The sequence below is a fragment of the Apiospora marii genome (genome assembly GCF_038362585.1).
Source record: "Apiospora marii strain CBS 49790 chromosome Unknown utg000005l_segment0_segment0, whole genome shotgun sequence".
In the NCBI taxonomy this organism is placed as follows: Eukaryota; Fungi; Ascomycota; class Sordariomycetes; order Amphisphaeriales; family Apiosporaceae; genus Apiospora; species Apiospora marii.
In genome coordinates, this window is record NW_027117377.1 from 5019292 (window position 1) to 5035060 (window position 15769).

At 54.9% G+C, this 15769-nt stretch overlaps 6 protein-coding genes across 6 annotated transcripts; 4 read left to right on the forward strand and 2 right to left on the reverse strand.

Annotated features, from left to right (window-relative positions):
- Positions 1-848: 848 nt before the first annotated feature.
- Positions 849-2901, forward strand: PG985_009433 (uncharacterized protein; the record flags this gene model as incomplete). Its single annotated transcript, XM_066829201.1, has 4 exons — positions 849-1254; positions 1319-1353; positions 1426-2601; positions 2680-2901. The coding sequence occupies 4 exons, from the start codon at positions 849-851 to the stop codon at positions 2899-2901; spliced, it is 1839 nt and encodes a 612-aa protein (XP_066684113.1).
- A 490-nt stretch (positions 2902-3391) lies between these two features.
- PG985_009434 (uncharacterized protein) lies at positions 3392-5665 on the forward strand (the record flags this gene model as incomplete). Its single annotated transcript, XM_066829202.1, has 3 exons — positions 3392-4161; positions 4236-5175; positions 5300-5665. 3 exons carry the CDS (start codon positions 3392-3394, stop codon positions 5663-5665), a joined length of 2076 nt encoding a protein of 691 aa, XP_066684114.1.
- Positions 5666-5847: 182 nt separating this feature from the next.
- Positions 5848-7329, reverse strand: PG985_009435 (uncharacterized protein; the record flags this gene model as incomplete). Its single annotated transcript, XM_066829203.1, has 1 exon — positions 5848-7329. The coding sequence occupies one exon, from the start codon at positions 7327-7329 to the stop codon at positions 5848-5850; it is 1482 nt and encodes a 493-aa protein (XP_066684115.1).
- A 1264-nt stretch (positions 7330-8593) lies between these two features.
- PG985_009436 (phosphate transporter protein) lies at positions 8594-9355 on the forward strand (the record flags this gene model as incomplete). The annotated part of the gene is made up of 3 exons (XM_066829204.1): positions 8594-8616; positions 8715-8875; positions 8958-9355. 3 exons carry the CDS (start codon positions 8594-8596, stop codon positions 9353-9355), a joined length of 582 nt encoding a protein of 193 aa, XP_066684116.1.
- A 634-nt stretch (positions 9356-9989) lies between these two features.
- Positions 9990-11388, forward strand: PG985_009437 (uncharacterized protein; the record flags this gene model as incomplete). Its single annotated transcript, XM_066829205.1, has 3 exons — positions 9990-10076; positions 10136-10871; positions 10952-11388. The coding sequence occupies 3 exons, from the start codon at positions 9990-9992 to the stop codon at positions 11386-11388; spliced, it is 1260 nt and encodes a 419-aa protein (XP_066684117.1).
- Positions 11389-11737: 349 nt separating this feature from the next.
- PG985_009438 (uncharacterized protein) lies at positions 11738-15136 on the reverse strand (the record flags this gene model as incomplete). Its single annotated transcript, XM_066829206.1, has 6 exons — positions 11738-12106; positions 12183-13546; positions 13609-13832; positions 13891-14024; positions 14084-14345; positions 14730-15136. The coding sequence occupies 6 exons, from the start codon at positions 15134-15136 to the stop codon at positions 11738-11740; spliced, it is 2760 nt and encodes a 919-aa protein (XP_066684118.1).
- Positions 15137-15769: the final 633 nt, after the last annotated feature.

The window sequence follows — 15769 nt, forward strand, 5'->3', positions numbered from 1 at the left end:
AGGACTACCCCGTAGTTGGTGGTGGTGTTCCCAGGAGAAGAATTATATGTACATTACAAGCCTTGTACTTGCTGATCTACGTGCATACCTCACATGTCAGAGCTACCTAGATCCAGGACAAGATGTTGGTAGATACAGAGACACCGGAACGCCAAGCTCATGGGGCTTGCGGTACAACCACGCCGAACTGTCGGGCGCCGAACATAAGTCCAGACGACAAGATGCCGAAGATGACGACTGTCCTTTTGTGCCTACGAATCAACTACCAGAGCTATCCTTCACCCGGATAGCCCACAGTTTGGTCAGCACTTGTTTCATATCCCTGCGTCGAGACTGCCGCCTCCGGAAACTGACTAGCCGATACATGGTCTGACGCCAATATCACCCTCCTTTCCAACCTGGAATCTGTCTGATTGGTTTGACACTGGATGTATCCCCTCGAATGCGATAACGCTGCCCCCGGTACAGTACAGCCACAATTGATCGGCATGGCCGTGCAAGTGCTAGCAAGGGTGAATTCAGCCAATTGGCTCTTCTGCTCGCTACTAGCCACCGCACGGCTCACCTAGCAGTATGTACAATACATCAAATTTGGTGAGGGGGCAGCGTTATCGCATTCGAGGGGATACGACCCCCCGGCTAAAAATGAAGATGGGCTTTATTTGCCAGTAAACCGACAGGAAGGATAGTTTGTTTTATTACTTCATTTTGACGGGACAAGTGACACAAAGAGCGCCACATTAATACCTTTGCACTGTCACTATCACCGAACAGCATCAGGCGCATATCACAAGGAAAGGCAAGGTTGGTCAGTGACGCACACGCATACGTACATATCACACCAAACCATGGTCAACCTCCTCGTCCTTGGCGGCGCGCTGGCCGCGGCGACGCTGCTCTACAACGTGGCCGGGCTGTACGCCAACTACAACAAGGTGCGGCAGACGCGGCTCCCCGTCATCGTCAGCCCCTTCTACACCTTCAACCCGCTGTGGATCGTCGCGCAGTCGTGGCTGGCGCCGCGGGCGTGGTTCCTGCCGCTCTGCCGCCTGCTGCCCGAACCTTTTTCCCTCTTCACCCGCGTCGTCCTGATGGACTGGCCCAAGGAGGACGGCTGCGACCTGCACGCCAAGTTCGGCCCGGCCTTCTGGGTCATCAGCCCGGGCACCATCCAGCTCATGTGCGCGGACCCGGTGGCCAACGAGGAGATCATCTCGAAGTACAAGGCTTGGCCGAAGCCGCTGGATCATGTTGGTATGTACTCCCTGTTGATACGATCACTGATATATATGGATATCAAGTATTGACCTTATCACAGCTGCGTTGGGAATGTATGGCCCAAATGTCCTTACGGTAAGTACTCATTTACTTACCCCCTTATCGAGACTAGAGGCCGGATGAATAAGCTGATACTCTTCTTCATAGGCTGAGGGCGAGGACTGGACGCGCCACAAGCGCATCATCGGCCCGTGCTTCAACGAGCGCATCAGCGTGCTGGTCTGGGAGGAGACGATGCGGCAGGTGCAGGACATGCTGGACAAGGTGTACGCGGACCCGTCGCACACGCACCGGACGCTGTGCGACGACAGCCGGACCATTGCGCTGCACGCCTTTATGGGGGTCGGGCTCGGGGCGCCGCAGGACTTCTCGACGGGGGCGCGCCAGAGGAGCGGCGGGCGCCGCTTCTCCTTCCGCGACGCCCTGACCAAGGTCCTTCACGAGATCATCCTGACCACGGTGGCCAGCCAGCTGCCGCCGGCTATTCTGAGATTCCTGCCTAAGTACATTAGCGAGATGAAAGTCGCGTTCGACGAGGCGGGGCAGTACATTGGGGATTTGGTTAGGGCGCAGGAGGAAGTGAGCGTTGCGAAAGCAACACCTACTTCAGCGGTCGAGAAGAAACCCAACACGTTCCTCGCAGCGCTCGTCTCCAACGCCCGCGATGACGCCAACACGACGGCGGAGGAGTCGGCAACGGCAGGCGGCGGCGGTCGCAAGAAGGGCTTCTCGAAGCAGGACCTGATGGGCAACATGTTCGTCATGAGCTTCGCGGGCCACGACACGACAGCCTCGTCGCTCGCCTTCACGGTCAGCATGCTGGCGACGCGGCCGGCGCACCAAAAGTGGATCCAGGAGGAGATCGACCAGGTCCTCGCGACCCCGGGGGTCGACCGCGGCGACTACAAGGCCATCTTCCCCCGGCTGAAGCGGTGCCAGGCCCTCCTGTTCGAGACGCTGCGGCTGTACCACCCGGCGCTGCTGGTGACGCGGCAGACGGCGGTGCATAACCAGCTCGATATTGCCCTTGGCGGTGAGAAGGGACAAGAAGAAGAGAAGAGGGCGGTACAGATCCCCGCGGGGACGTTGGTCCATGCTAACCTCCACGCTACTTACCACTCCCCCGAGCGCTGGGGCCCGGACTGCGGGGAGTGGAAGCCTGAGCGCTTCATCATACCTGCCGGCACCGACAAGCCTGGGTGGCCTGAGTACAGGCCCGAGCCCGCGGGGCAGACGGCGGAGAAGCTGGTGGCGCCGCCGCTGGCGCTGAGCTCGTTTTGGTCCATGGGGCCGCGCATCTGTCTGGGGATGAAGTTCTCGCAGGTAAGTTGACCCATCTACATCGACATGCTCTCGTTTCCCTTATCAAACTTTCAATTACTAATTGCCTTCTTTGCTCAGGTCGAATTCACGGTCGCCATGTTCACAGCCTTCTCGCAAGCCAGCGTGGAGCCCGTGCCGCGGCCTGAGGTGGTCGCCAGGACGAGCTCGGCGGAGGCGGCGATGGAGGAGGCGCGCGCGGAGCTCAAGGGGGTGCTGGATCGGTCCGGGTTCGGGACGACGGGGCCGCTGCTGCATATTACGGAGCCTGAGAAGATTGTGCTGCGGTGGCATAAGAGGTGATGTTGGCTAATCTGGATCTGATAGAATAGAGGAGGCAATTGTGTATAGACACAAATAGAAAGGATAGTGGTAATCATTATTCAGGATGTGATTTCTGGTTTGGAAGTGCAATATTGGATGTGAAGCTTGTATTGTATTTGGGGAGGCACCATATACGTCATCGTCAAAAGCCTTGTCGACGACAAAGAGGTCAAGATGGGGTGATGCTGACAGCGCGTAAGTAAAGAACAGATCGAATTTACCTGTCCCCGATATGCTAGGTTTCATTATGTCTGACAAATGGGAATCCCTTAGTTGAGCCACGCATGCCAGGGGTTTCTACATTGCTGCTTCCGGCATGTTTAGCAACCCTCCCTTCTCAGGGACAAAGAACAACCAGTAGCGCGCAGTCATCCAGTGCCCCCGAGTCCATACACTACACACTTATGAACGTCACCATCCAGATTGAGTATTGTGATCATACTCCAGCCGTAGGAAACGACACGCCAGCATGTCGGGATACCAAGGCTATCGCTATCAAGGCCCATCTTCCATGGAGGATGCAGAATGGGAAGATGACCATACACGATATCGAGGGAACAACAGCACATCGGCCTATCAAGCACCTCATGACCGGGGTAACAACTACCTATCCCGGCGGCGCTACAAGCCCTTCGTGGATGAACCGCAGGATGAAGAAGTTAACGACATTCGCGATTTCGACCCCCAAACACCCGCCGCGATTGAGGAGGAATCTTCGGGCGAGACAGGATATGACCAATTCTCCTCCGAAGAAGATGACAGCGACGACAGCGACGCCTTATCTCCCCCTGTCAAATCCGTCAAGAGTGACGACCTCGAACGACACCGTCGCCGCCGGGCCGGTCCCAATGGGATCGGCAACATCGCACACGAGACCTACCGCTGGGCCTCGCAAGCCGCCGAAGCCGTGACCGACAGCCTCGGCCGGGCCTTCCAGGAGTCCAGCCCGGGCCTCCTGTTCCTGTGCCTATTGATATCTGTGGCGGTGCTCGCGCTCTGTTACGCGCTCGGCTTCCTGACCTCGGGCCAGGACAAGCGGCCCCCGAGGCCGAAGCTGTTCCGGAACCCCTTCAACCTGACAGAGGACTTTACGTTGTTTGAGGAGAGGCCCTGGAGTTTGTACGGGAAGCTGCTGCGCGACGAGGGGATGGCGACGTGGTTCGACGACGCGCGCCGCGTCGACGACGTGGTCGCGGCGCTGTGGGCGGGCCTGCCGCCGCTCGAGGGGTTTGCGGGCCCGTCGGCGGCGGTGGAGGGGGGAAGCAGCAACGAGCCCCAGCCCGTCACGGTGACGGTCACTTTTCCTGGGACAGCAAGAGGTCGCCGGGACTGGGGAAAGACGAGACGACGGTCCAGCGCCGCCTCCGGATGCGCAGCGCCATCGACATGCGGTCCACCATGCGCAAGCGCGCCGAGGCTTACTTCGAGAACTTCCTCGCGAGCCGCGCGGCCGTTGTCGGGCGGGCGCTGGACGAGGGGAGGCGGTTCGGGGAGCTGGTTGAGACGCACCTTATCGCCCCCGTGACCATCGACGACGGAAAGGATGGTGACGGCAATGAAACGGTGGTCGGGCCCGAATTTCACGCGGACGTGGCGGCTAAGTTTGGGCCGGAGTCGGAGAAGAAGCGGAGGGTGGACGAGTTCGCCGGGGTCGTCGTCAAGAACCGCACCAACTACATCCTCAGCTACGCGGGTCTCCACCTCACGAACCGCCTCCTCGAAGTGCACCAGTCGCTCTTCGCGGCGGCGCGGCCGGAGCCCGGCGACCTGCCCGCCGACCTGAAAGGCCAGGCGTCGCTTCTGGTGACCGCGAAGCCGGACGAGTTCAGTGTGCACGCGGACCTGCGGCGCGCCGAGAGAGCGGAGGAGAACTTCCTGACGGAGCTGATCAACGATAGCACGTACGGCCCGGTCCTCGCGACGGCGCAGCTGTTGCCGCGGAAGGCCTGGCTCTTCGAGAGGACCGCGACGGTGGCCCTGGACCGGCTGGTCGGGAAGGCGTCGCAGCTGGAGCGACAGCTGGAGAGTGCGAGGATCCAGTTGGACTGGATGAACCAGCGGCTCGGGGCAGCTGTCGCGGGGGAAACGGGCGCCGAGTTCCACTACAGGGGCGTCATGAAGCGTAGGCGGCCTATGGCCCCCGGTGACTTGGGGTGGGTCGAGTCGGCCGGGGACCTGGTGGAGAGTTGGGGGCGCCTGATGGAGGAGCTGGCGGTGGCGGTGAGGGCGAATGAGGAGGAGGCGCGGGAGCTGGTACGGAAGAGGAAGAAGAGGGGAGGAGGAGGAGGGGGAGGAGGGTAGGGGGGCGGCGGTGCGGAGGTGGAGGGTGGATCACTGTGCGCGGGCGTCTTGTTATGGGGATATTGTGCCTCCTAAGCCGGCTGTTATCAGCCACGAGAAGAAGGAGAAGAAGAAGAAGGAGGAGGAAGGGGTGTCGTTGATGGGCTGGTTCTGGGGCAAGAAGGCCGTTGCAGGAGGGGAGGAGCAGAAGGCGGACGAAGTCAAGGAAGAAGCAGGGGAGGCTCCAACGGAGGAGCAAAGGCCCCTTTCTGGCTCTGGCGACGAAAGTCAAGTTACGACGGTGTGTGGCGACGACATTACCCTGGAAGGAAATGCTACTTGCGACAGGGTATGTTGTGGTTACAGCATGCATAACGAGTGGGCAGACATTCTCATGTACGGAGACCGGCAGTTCACGTATCAGGATTTGAACAGTGGGCAGCCGGAGGCGGCTTTGGGGTAGATTAATCCGATCGTGGGTAATTGACGTATGGCTATCTAAGAACTAGGTAACAACCTGTGGTGCATCAATTCTGAAGGTCGTGTGGTATAAGTGGCATTCTCGTAGGCTTCTCATTTATTCATCTGCAAAGACCAACTTGTCTTATGTTATGCAAATAGCATTGGGGGCCATTTCCATTCCGCTCATTCCATGCACCACGGTGTCTTGCCTTTCGTATCGCACCCATGCTCGCGGGACTCTTCGCCACTAGAGTACGATGCTTTGCGCGCCTCATGGCTAACGCGAGTTTTGGGGTTGTGGATTCCGCCGGGGCCGTAGCCGCTAGGTCCCTCGCCGTGGTCGTCATTGAAACTGCCGCAGCTCCTCTGAAAGTTCGGAGGCAACGACTGAGACGAGAAGTCCCGGGGGTGGTGGTGGACAACGGTCTCCGTGTCAGTCTCAGCATCGTTGCCGCCGCGCCCGCTACTCGTCGATCTCTTCCGTGGTTCCGCTGCCTGAACCACCCGGGCGTCAGCTTCTTTTCCCTCTTCATTGGGCATATCAGGTGAAGATGAATGTGAAGGGGAGGATCGTGCCGGGTGGTTCTGCTTGCCTTTGCTCTTCTTGCTCTGGTTCGTCTTGGTCGTGCTGGCGCTGGTGACGCGCGGGTTCACCGACGACTTGCGGTCACCTCCGCTCTCGCTGCCGTCGTCCGTGGTCCAGACCTCGAGCTGCATGGCCCATTGCTGGAGCGAGACGAGGCAGCTGGCCGAGGCCGCGTCGAAGCACTCGCCGCCAGTGTGGGAGCGCGCCATCAGGACTTTACCGGAGTTGGGCGGGGCGAGGCGAGCCACGAGGTCCGAGATCTTGGCCGTGTTGGGCAGCGTGGCCATGTAGAACAGGGGGCCCGGGAAGCCGCTCGCGGCGAAGGGGTTGCGGGTGTAGTCGACGATGGGGAAGGTGATGTTGGAGACGCCGCAGGGCCAGATGTAGACGTTCTGGCCCGAGCTGCCGTAGCTTGGGCCAGAAACGGGGGGAGGATGGGGAGTGGCATGCTGTTGCTGCTGCGGTTGCTTTCGTTGGCCGTTCTTGGGCTGATGCATCATAGGATGGATGTTGGACAATCTCAAGTTGTTGAGACCATCATTGATATCGACAGGGTCCTTCTGCTTGGCCGATGCCTTGCCGGGTTGCTGATGCATGGCTTGCTCGCGGACGCCGCGACAGGTTCCGCACTGGCAGCCGTTGGTGGCTCCGTCTGGGCCCATCATCACATAGGGGCGGTTGACGTCGTACCAGCACTGGTTGGGATCCATGATGTAGAGCTTGACGGTCGGTTTGGGTGGAGGTGATGGTTTGGCGGGAGGGTTGTTGGCTTCTGTCTCCTGCTTCTCCTGCATCAACTTAGCTTTATACCGTTTCCTGGCGGCTTTGACGCAGTTTGGGCAAGGCCAGAGGGAACAGATGCCTGAGCAGGGGCACTGCTTCTTCTTCTTTTCTTTGTTCTTCCTCTCCTTCCCCTCCTTTCCCTTCCCCTTCTCCTTATTATCCTCCCCCTCCTCCTCCTTAGGCTTCTCCTTCTCCTTCCCCGGTTTCCTTGGTGGGTTCTTATGTTTTTCCCTGGCGGCTTTGAAACATTTCGGGCAAGGCCAGAGAAAACACCTGCCTGGGGTATGGAGGGTCATCCTCACACGTCATACGAAGTCTGAGGAGCCATGTGTTTCCGGGTGGTTTTCGATGCCCGGAAACCATCATTATCTACATACTTGAGTGGTCTTCCCAGGCTATAGGTTGATGCTGATTGCTACAGTGCTTGGGTAGTGACTATAAAGAAGGAATTCACATTTTGAACTTCCTGGCAACGCTGATGAGGGCTTTGTTCCAGGTAGGCAAACACACATTACACACACTTGATGCCAGATCCTACTAACAAACAACAAATGTCCATTGGATCACTTGCTTTCAGGTTCGTTGATTTGGAAATACATATCCTTATGCCGCGTAGTGGCGTGATAGTGACTTTGTAGGACTGACGATACTTACAGGTTTGTTCGAACCTGGGTGAATAAGGTAGAAGGTGTTTTTTCTTAGTCAAATACCTATGATTAAGGCCCATGAGGCAGTCAACTGGAATAAGTAGGTATATATAAGGACATACATTCATCATGTCAAGAAAGAGTTGATAATGACGACGATGCGAGCGATGCCTGGCAACTTATTGTCGCGTGGGGGGCGCCCCTTAAAATGCCCGCACCCCAAGTACTTCGATTCCTTAGGATTCAATGTCTGCTCTTAACTTGTATGACTCGATTTGCGCTTTCAACGGTTTCCTTGAATACAGAGGCTTGGAATATTCATTTACTCGAAAACGATCTACTGAATCGTGATTTTGTATCTTACTTAGTAGTGTGCAGATCATCTTGAAAAACGCCAGGCCAGGTGCTGATGATGCGAGGATACTTTTGTAGGTCTAAGTTTTAGAGTGTTAGTGGAAGAGTCCAGGCTGGATAGCGCCTGGAACTGACTCTGAGCCGCATCCCGACGGCTTGCCAGGTGTCGGGAAAAGTTTGCAACCGACATACCGAATTGTAAGCTTCTGGCGCTGAGTGGATCAGACGCTGAAGCACTGGACCTGGAGAAGGCTAGCGGAATTGGACAGCTCACCATTTGCACCTGGCCAGGACGCTCTGACGCCGTCTTTATCTCTCCAGCTTTTTTGGTTGCCAAGCCCAGCAACTACGCACTCTAAGAATTTTTGTGGACAGGGTCCTCTTCTATCTTTCTCCATTGCCTTCCCTATCGCAACTGAAAAGGCCACTCTTCAACTCGCGCATCCTACTTCACTTCTGGCATCTGGTGCATCTTCCGTTCAGCAACCTTTTCTTCTCTTCTGCTATACTATACCATTTCTCTCGCCAATCCGGCCTCGTCCAGCACCCAACCGCAAAGATGTTCGGCCTCAGCCCCCAAATGTATGTATCTGCCCATTAATTGTCGCGTGCCGCATGGCCGGGGCCAGTCGCATAGGTGGCGTAAAGTGCGTTGAAGCTAATTGTATGCGATTTTGTAGTGAGAACCTCGTCATCATCCTCGGGACGATGCAGATCGCGAAGAAGATCCCCTTCGACGACCCCAATGTCCTCAACATGTGCCGCGCTCTGTATATTGTCAGCAACCTGATCATTGCTGGTCTCTACCTCTGGGTGCAGATGAAGGTCAACAGCAAGAAGGGTACGCTCACATCCGCTCCTGCCGCGCGCACATTGACGCGAAGTCGCACCCACCCACGGCACCGCTGACATTGAATCCATAGATATGACCACCCTCAAGTACGTCGAGCCTGCCCCGATGGGTTCGACCGAGGAGCCCAAGCTCGTCACCACCACGATCCACGCGTACGACTCGGCCCAGGTTAAGACCTCGTTCCGGTCCCAGATGATGGGTGTCGCCATGATGGCCGGCATGCACTTGTACATGAAGTACACCAACCCTCTGATCATCCAGTCCATCATCCCTCTCAAGACCGCCCTCGAGTCCAACATCGTCAAGATCCACATCCTTGGCCATCCCGCCAGCGGCGACCTCAAGCGCCCCTTCAAGGCGGCTTCTGGTCTCATGGGTGGCCTGCAGCAGCAGGGCCCTCCCCAGTCCGACAAGAAGGCTGTCGAGGCTGCCGAGCGCGCCGGCCGTGGTGGTGCCAAGGAGGAATAAGCTCCTTCTATACTCGGGAGAAATGCAATAAAAAAGTATACGACCACCTGGTAGAGGTGGTAGCGAGGGTTCGCACTGTTTTTACTCTATCTAATACGATCGATTACTTGGCTAGATGCTCCACGAAGTATAGAACGGGTGCGATTCGTGTGTCCCCCAGCTTCTTGCTATATACCTCTGCTTATGTGCCACGCATGCAAATACAAAAAGTTTACGTCACAAGTATTGAACAGTAGAACTACCACAATCCAACGCGACATATGCTGAATATATATACCTACTCAACTGATTGCCCCTGCGCGCCAGAACCCAGAAGCAGATTGACTGACAAGAAATTGGCAGCAAGTTGAGTGAAACCTTTGCACCAGCGCGATCTAGTAAATCTGGGCGGCTCAGTGGCGATCGGACTCGGTGGGTCTCAGGGTCCGACGTCACCGGGGTTAAGCTCCAGGCAGTCAATGATCCCGTCTTTTTCTTTATCAATCACCATTCCTTAGACTGCCTGTGTCGCAACCTACACATTCTTTCCCCAATAACCCAGCAGGTTTGTCGTACAGTCAAACGACTTATACTTTCTCTGTCTCATTTGCCATCTGCAACTGTACATACCTCTTCCAACCCACAGAAAGCAGCAATGCCACGCCCATCGACACCTCCCCGTGCGCCGGACCCCTCCAAGGCTGCCGTTTCGCCCCCAACACCAGATGTGACCCGCCGCATTGTGAGTCGCAACCAAGCCGTTCGTTCTATAAACTCGGCTAGTCTAACCAATGCAACTAGGAGGAGAACCGTCTACGAGCCAAAGCCATCCGCGAAGCAAACGACACCGCGCAACGGCAAGCTGGCGCGCCGTCGCTTAGCCGCACGCGCTCGGGCTTCGTCCCCGAGGACGAGGTCCACGGCCCCAGCACCCGCAAGCGAACTCACGACGCCATATCTTCCGGCGCCCCCGTCCGAAACCTACCTGCCACGAGCCGCGATGGCCGCATTAACGGCGCGACCGAAGCCGGCCCCGGCGCAAAGAGCGGCGGCGGCAAAGACAAGGACAAGGATGATGACGGGGCGATTAGGCCGGCGCGCAAGTTCACCAAGTTCGTCGACTACGACTTCGACAAGATCACGGACACCAAGGGCGGGTTCCTGAGCACCGAGGACGACCCCTTCAACAAGGCGATGAGCGGGTCGGCGACGGCGTACGGGAGCAGCCGCACGAAGCCCGGACAACCAGAACCGCCGGAAGAACGGCCCAAGGGCATGACGGCCGCGGAGTGGGAGCGGCTGCAGATCCTCAAGCGGCTGCGGCGGCAGAAGGCGGGGCCGTTCGAGCCGGGGCTCAGCGTGCTCAAGGACGAGAAGGAGCGCAAGAAGTGCCGCGAGTGCGGGAGTCTTGAGATCGACTTTGTGTGGGAGGAGACGTTTGGGTGTGCCGTCTGCGGGCGGTGCAAGGAGGGGATGCCGGAGAAGTATAGTTTGCTTACCAAGACGGAGTGCAAGGATGATTACTTGTTGACAGATCGTGAGTCTTCCCTCGAAACGCACATACACGCCTTGCATACTATTTGGAAAGGCACCTGGACTAACGCTAGTCAATAACAGCTGAACTAAGGGACGAGGAGCTGCTCCCGCATCTGTCGCGGCCGAACCCGCACAAGTCGCACTGGCACGACATGATGCTGTTCCTGCGGTACCAAGTGGAGGAGTACGCCTTCAGCGACAAGCGGTGGGGCTCGGCGGAGGCGCTGGACGAGGAGTTTGAGCGGCGCGAGACGGAGAAGAAGAAGCGCAAGGAGGCCAAGTTCAAGTCGAAGCTGCTGGACCTCAAGAAGCGCACGCGCACCGACGCCTACCGCCGCGAGCACGGCAAGCTCGGGGGCGGAGGAGGTGCTGGTGGCGGCGGCAAGGCTCGGTTCGATGATGCCATCGGGGGCGGCAAGCATGTGCATGAGTGGGGGCGCACGATTGAGAATGAGGCGGGGATGACGGTGAAGACTTGTACGACTTGTGGGATGGAGGTTGAGGAGTTGGAGTTTTAGGGAGGGGGTGCTGGCTACGAGGTGCTGGCTATGAGATGAGGTGAAGGAGCTGAATATGATGTTATGATACCCATGCCTCCTCCGAACCGAGGCAATAATACCTACACAAATATCCATATTTACTGGGTAGTGAAATAGGTCATTGGCCTCTTGGCTTATAAGTAACCGGAATCGGTTGAAAAGAAGACTCAATACAAAGGTCGCCCAATCGCGCCTGTACACGACAGTCCTTACACTTGTGAATAGTTCATCCTCACTTTTATGCCTCGAAGAAAGACCGATCTGGACTCCACGCAGCCTAACCCAAAGCTATGTACAAACCAAGGCATTCCTTCTGTCTAATAAACTCTCAAGCCAGTCTTTTCGATGACAGTCTTTTAGCTGTGTCAACAAAGTGCGAAATAGTACTGTCCGGCATCGCTTGGTCGCGGCACTCCTTTTGTAGACCTTTTTGTAAGAGACGCACTGAGAGCTCCATTACCTCCATGAGTTCCAAGACCCACGACAGCCTGTGCTCGTACCACTCTTCCAAATCCTCATGGTTTTCTCCGGCATGATCCATTACGTACCTCTTCTCTAGGTTAGCAATGTAGGAGACTATACTATTGATCGGCGACTCCGGTGCTGGTGTTCTATCCAAAGGAGTATAGATTGGCACAAACTTGTCGTCCCGGTAGTTTATTTCGTAGCCTTGGATGAACTTTTTAGGGCGCTTTGACTGCATATAGTATATTAGCTATTGTTCCATTGCAGTGGCTAGAAGTTGGCTGATATGAACTTGATTCTCGACTCACTGATGTTCGTGGAATGTTTTCATAAAGATCCAGCACCTCTTTCCAATTTGGAAGTCCCTTATAGACCAGGTGAGCATCATAGTTCTTTCGGATGTGACGAAGCCATCTGATCCTCAACTCTTCAACTCCCAAGTCCTCGGTGTATTGCATCTCAGCGTCGAGTTGTGCATGTTTCTCAGCTATATGGACCCTTAAGCGTCTTGCCAATCGCCCCTTCCCTTGACAGCATGTGTGGCTAAGACGAAGTTCCTTAAAGCGAGAGCGCCGTATCAGCGCAATCAAGGACCTCCTCAGATCCTCATGTCTCCCGAGTTGACTGAGGATGCTAAACCATTCTATTGGAATAAAAGGTCCGCCACCGATGGGCGACACGGTGTTGGTAGGGAAATGGAATGAAAATGCATGCATGGCTGTACATCCGTTACTTGAACAAGGGCACTCGCAGTGATCTGCCCTCGAGAAATTGGCACCAGCTTCCAGAAGCAACTTGATGGTCTTTGGATAGTCACTCTCCCCATCGAGCTCGAATCCAGATGTGATGGGATTCCAACACTTATCCCAAATCCTGAGAGATTGCATTAGGCTGGTGAAACTAGTGTGGTCTTCATCGTCGACCAACGCACCCATTCCGATATAATACCGAATGAGGGAATGCATCCCGTGCCTACCTGCACCCATCAAAGGCGTAATTCCTTTGCTGTTTTTGGAATTGATGGAGGTAAAGCCGCGCCCAAGAAAAATCTTAGCGTGCTCTAAGGACCAGGGATGGTGTAGGAGTCGATTCCCCTGAACACCGGTTGGTGCCATCGGAATTAGCTCGAAGTTGATGTCATCTACCATATTGGCTAGAATATCGATGCCATCACTTGAGTACTGTTGCAAAGGATGCATAGAGTGCTCGAAAGCCATGCAAGATAATGTCTTTCTCGCAAGAAGTGAGCAAAGGCCACGCTTTTCACCATGGGGGAACATGGTTTGAAGGTCTTGTAATGCATCTACAATGTAGCCAAAGTGGGAGGATGAAAGCGCAAGCGTGATGAAGTTCGTAGTGGACGTTATGGAAGGGGAGGACTCAAGATAGATGCCTCTGGAAAGGACTATCGCGGCACACTTGCTGCTACCCGCGATTGCAGTATATTGCAAAGGGGTCTTGAAATGAGAATCCTCCACATCTATCGGGTGACCAGCATCTAACAATGCACGAGTCAGTTCGGCGTTATCTTGCAAAACTGCCAAGTGCAAAGGAGACTGTCCTAAGAAGTTGCGTGCGGTATCCAAGGTTTCTGGGTTATGGCGTAGTGTCGTCAATGCCTTTTCGGGAGTTTGAAGGATATCACGCTCAATTGACGAAGTATTCCCGAAGTCTTAGAGTAGTTAACATCCATTTTGATACATAAGCATAAATTCAGGTTCAGTTGCAACATACCTGGGTTCAATAGGAGCATCCTTTGAATGAATTTAAAGTAGAACAAGTCGCACACCGGTCGATTCCAGTAAGTCCCGAACGCCCCCGACATGTTGTATTGTTTCGTTGGTGGATTCCATTCTGCTAAAAACATCGGATCGAAACCAAGATTGACAAGTTCTTCAATTAGAACAATGTGAGCATCTTGATCTTTGTTAAGCCATTCCATACAGCGGTATAGCAGACTATGACAAATGTAATTTAGAAGCTGAGGGAAATCAAGGGCTGAACCATTACACTTACTTAACGTTATCAAGGCCTTGTGTCACTTTGAAATCAACAACGAACAACCGCAAGATGGATATCGTAGCATCTAAAGCGGCCTGAGAGAATTCTATGCCGTAAAACCTATCGGATTCTGACCATTTCAGAATACTCTATAATATAAGGGTATGTGGTTAGAGCAACTCTTAAGAGATATGATAGAGTGTAATACCTGTAAATATCCTTCCCCAGCTGGGTTAACATGGTGAATAAACGATGGATCCTTTCGATACATCTCGGTGAATTTTGATATCCCTTCGTCGACGGTAATAATATCATCTTTGAGACTTCGTATCACCTCGAATCCCGGTGATGTATATCGAACAATATACTGGGGTCGCAACGTCAGCCCGATGGAATACCCAGCTGCTTCACTTTGGATGCCTATGGCAGCTGTGACGGCCCATGGAAATCCGAGTTGAGAAAGAGCCACCCTGAAGGAATAGATATACTGCCTGCCATTGCAGGTCGGACTGTCGCACTCGCCAAGAATCATTGATAGAGGCGTGTATTTGAAAGCCCAGAAACGTCGGCGAACGCCCCCCTTTTTATGGCAGCAGCAGATACACCTCCTCTTCAAGCAACTCTGACGGCGAAGATCCCTGTTAATGCGCGGCCGGGGAAATTGTTGTGTGCTGGAGTTGTTGGAAATGGGGCCATCGTAAAATGTATCTTGTGTATGCAATGTAGGTGGCTGCAGGGGAGGCGATGTGGCCGATTGAATCGCACCCAACTGCCCCATGCTTTTATTCTTGGTCAGTACGAGCTAGGGCCAAAGACAGATAAGTAGAGCAACATGAAAGGCACATGATACTTACAGGATCAGATTTGCCTTCGCATCCACCACGAGCTTTCTGAGAGACTCGAGGTCATCGTGACAAGAGTTGATCCATTTCAATCTCTGCGCGGAGGTCTTCAGTCCTCTTTGAGAGTTCAACTCAGACGCCCTTTGTGACAGGGCATCGATAGCCTCTACCAGAGCTTGGATGCTGGATTTGCAGTGCGCAACGACGAGGTCGGCCTGGTCCATCTGATCGTCGGTACAATGGAGTCTCTTGGCAACCTCGCATATGAAATCAAGATCTCTGGCCACCCTCTCCAACTCGACAGAAACCGTCTTGGTGAGCTTGTACGCCTTGCGGAGCCGACTGGTGCCGCTTGCGAGCTGGAGAGTCAGAGAAGTCAGGCCTGCGGCACCACTAACGATACCCAAGATTTCGGCCATGGTCGGGGGCTAATTGAACGCTGATGCCCGACGGTTAGAGCAGCGAGGGGAAGCCAATATAACGAGACTGAGGCAGGCGATGGCGGTGACGATGCCGAGCCAATCTTGGGGACAATCAGCGGTTTGGCAATGCGTGTGTTGTTGGACTGCAAATCTTTCGCGTCTACCAAGTATGGAATCTGGAATTGAACCGAATCGAAGAAAGCTGAAGAACAAGAAGGTACTTTTCTGTCAGGGTATGACCAAAACCCCCGACAACGAGGCACACTCGTCAGGCGGACTGCTACCCCGCCGGAGCCTTACTTGACGGCTGAACAAAGGCTCACTTGCCCATGGCGACATATGCATATGTAAATGTCCAATCATGGGATATCTTCCTAATTATGTGGCGTGCGATTTGGCAAGTCCCGGTAGTACAATGTGGCGGTGTAATTACACTGCTACCAAGCCCAGATCCTATCCCTGTAGACCACCATATCGAGAGGTCCCCAGATGTTGCAGTGACTCGCCTCCCCTTTCAATACCTGGGCCGAGGATCGCTATCCTTTTGATATCAATCGATAGCTTTTTAGGGCAGAATGATCTGGTTGGGCCCCTATCACGTGCAGAGGACCAGATTCGCAATCGGAAACC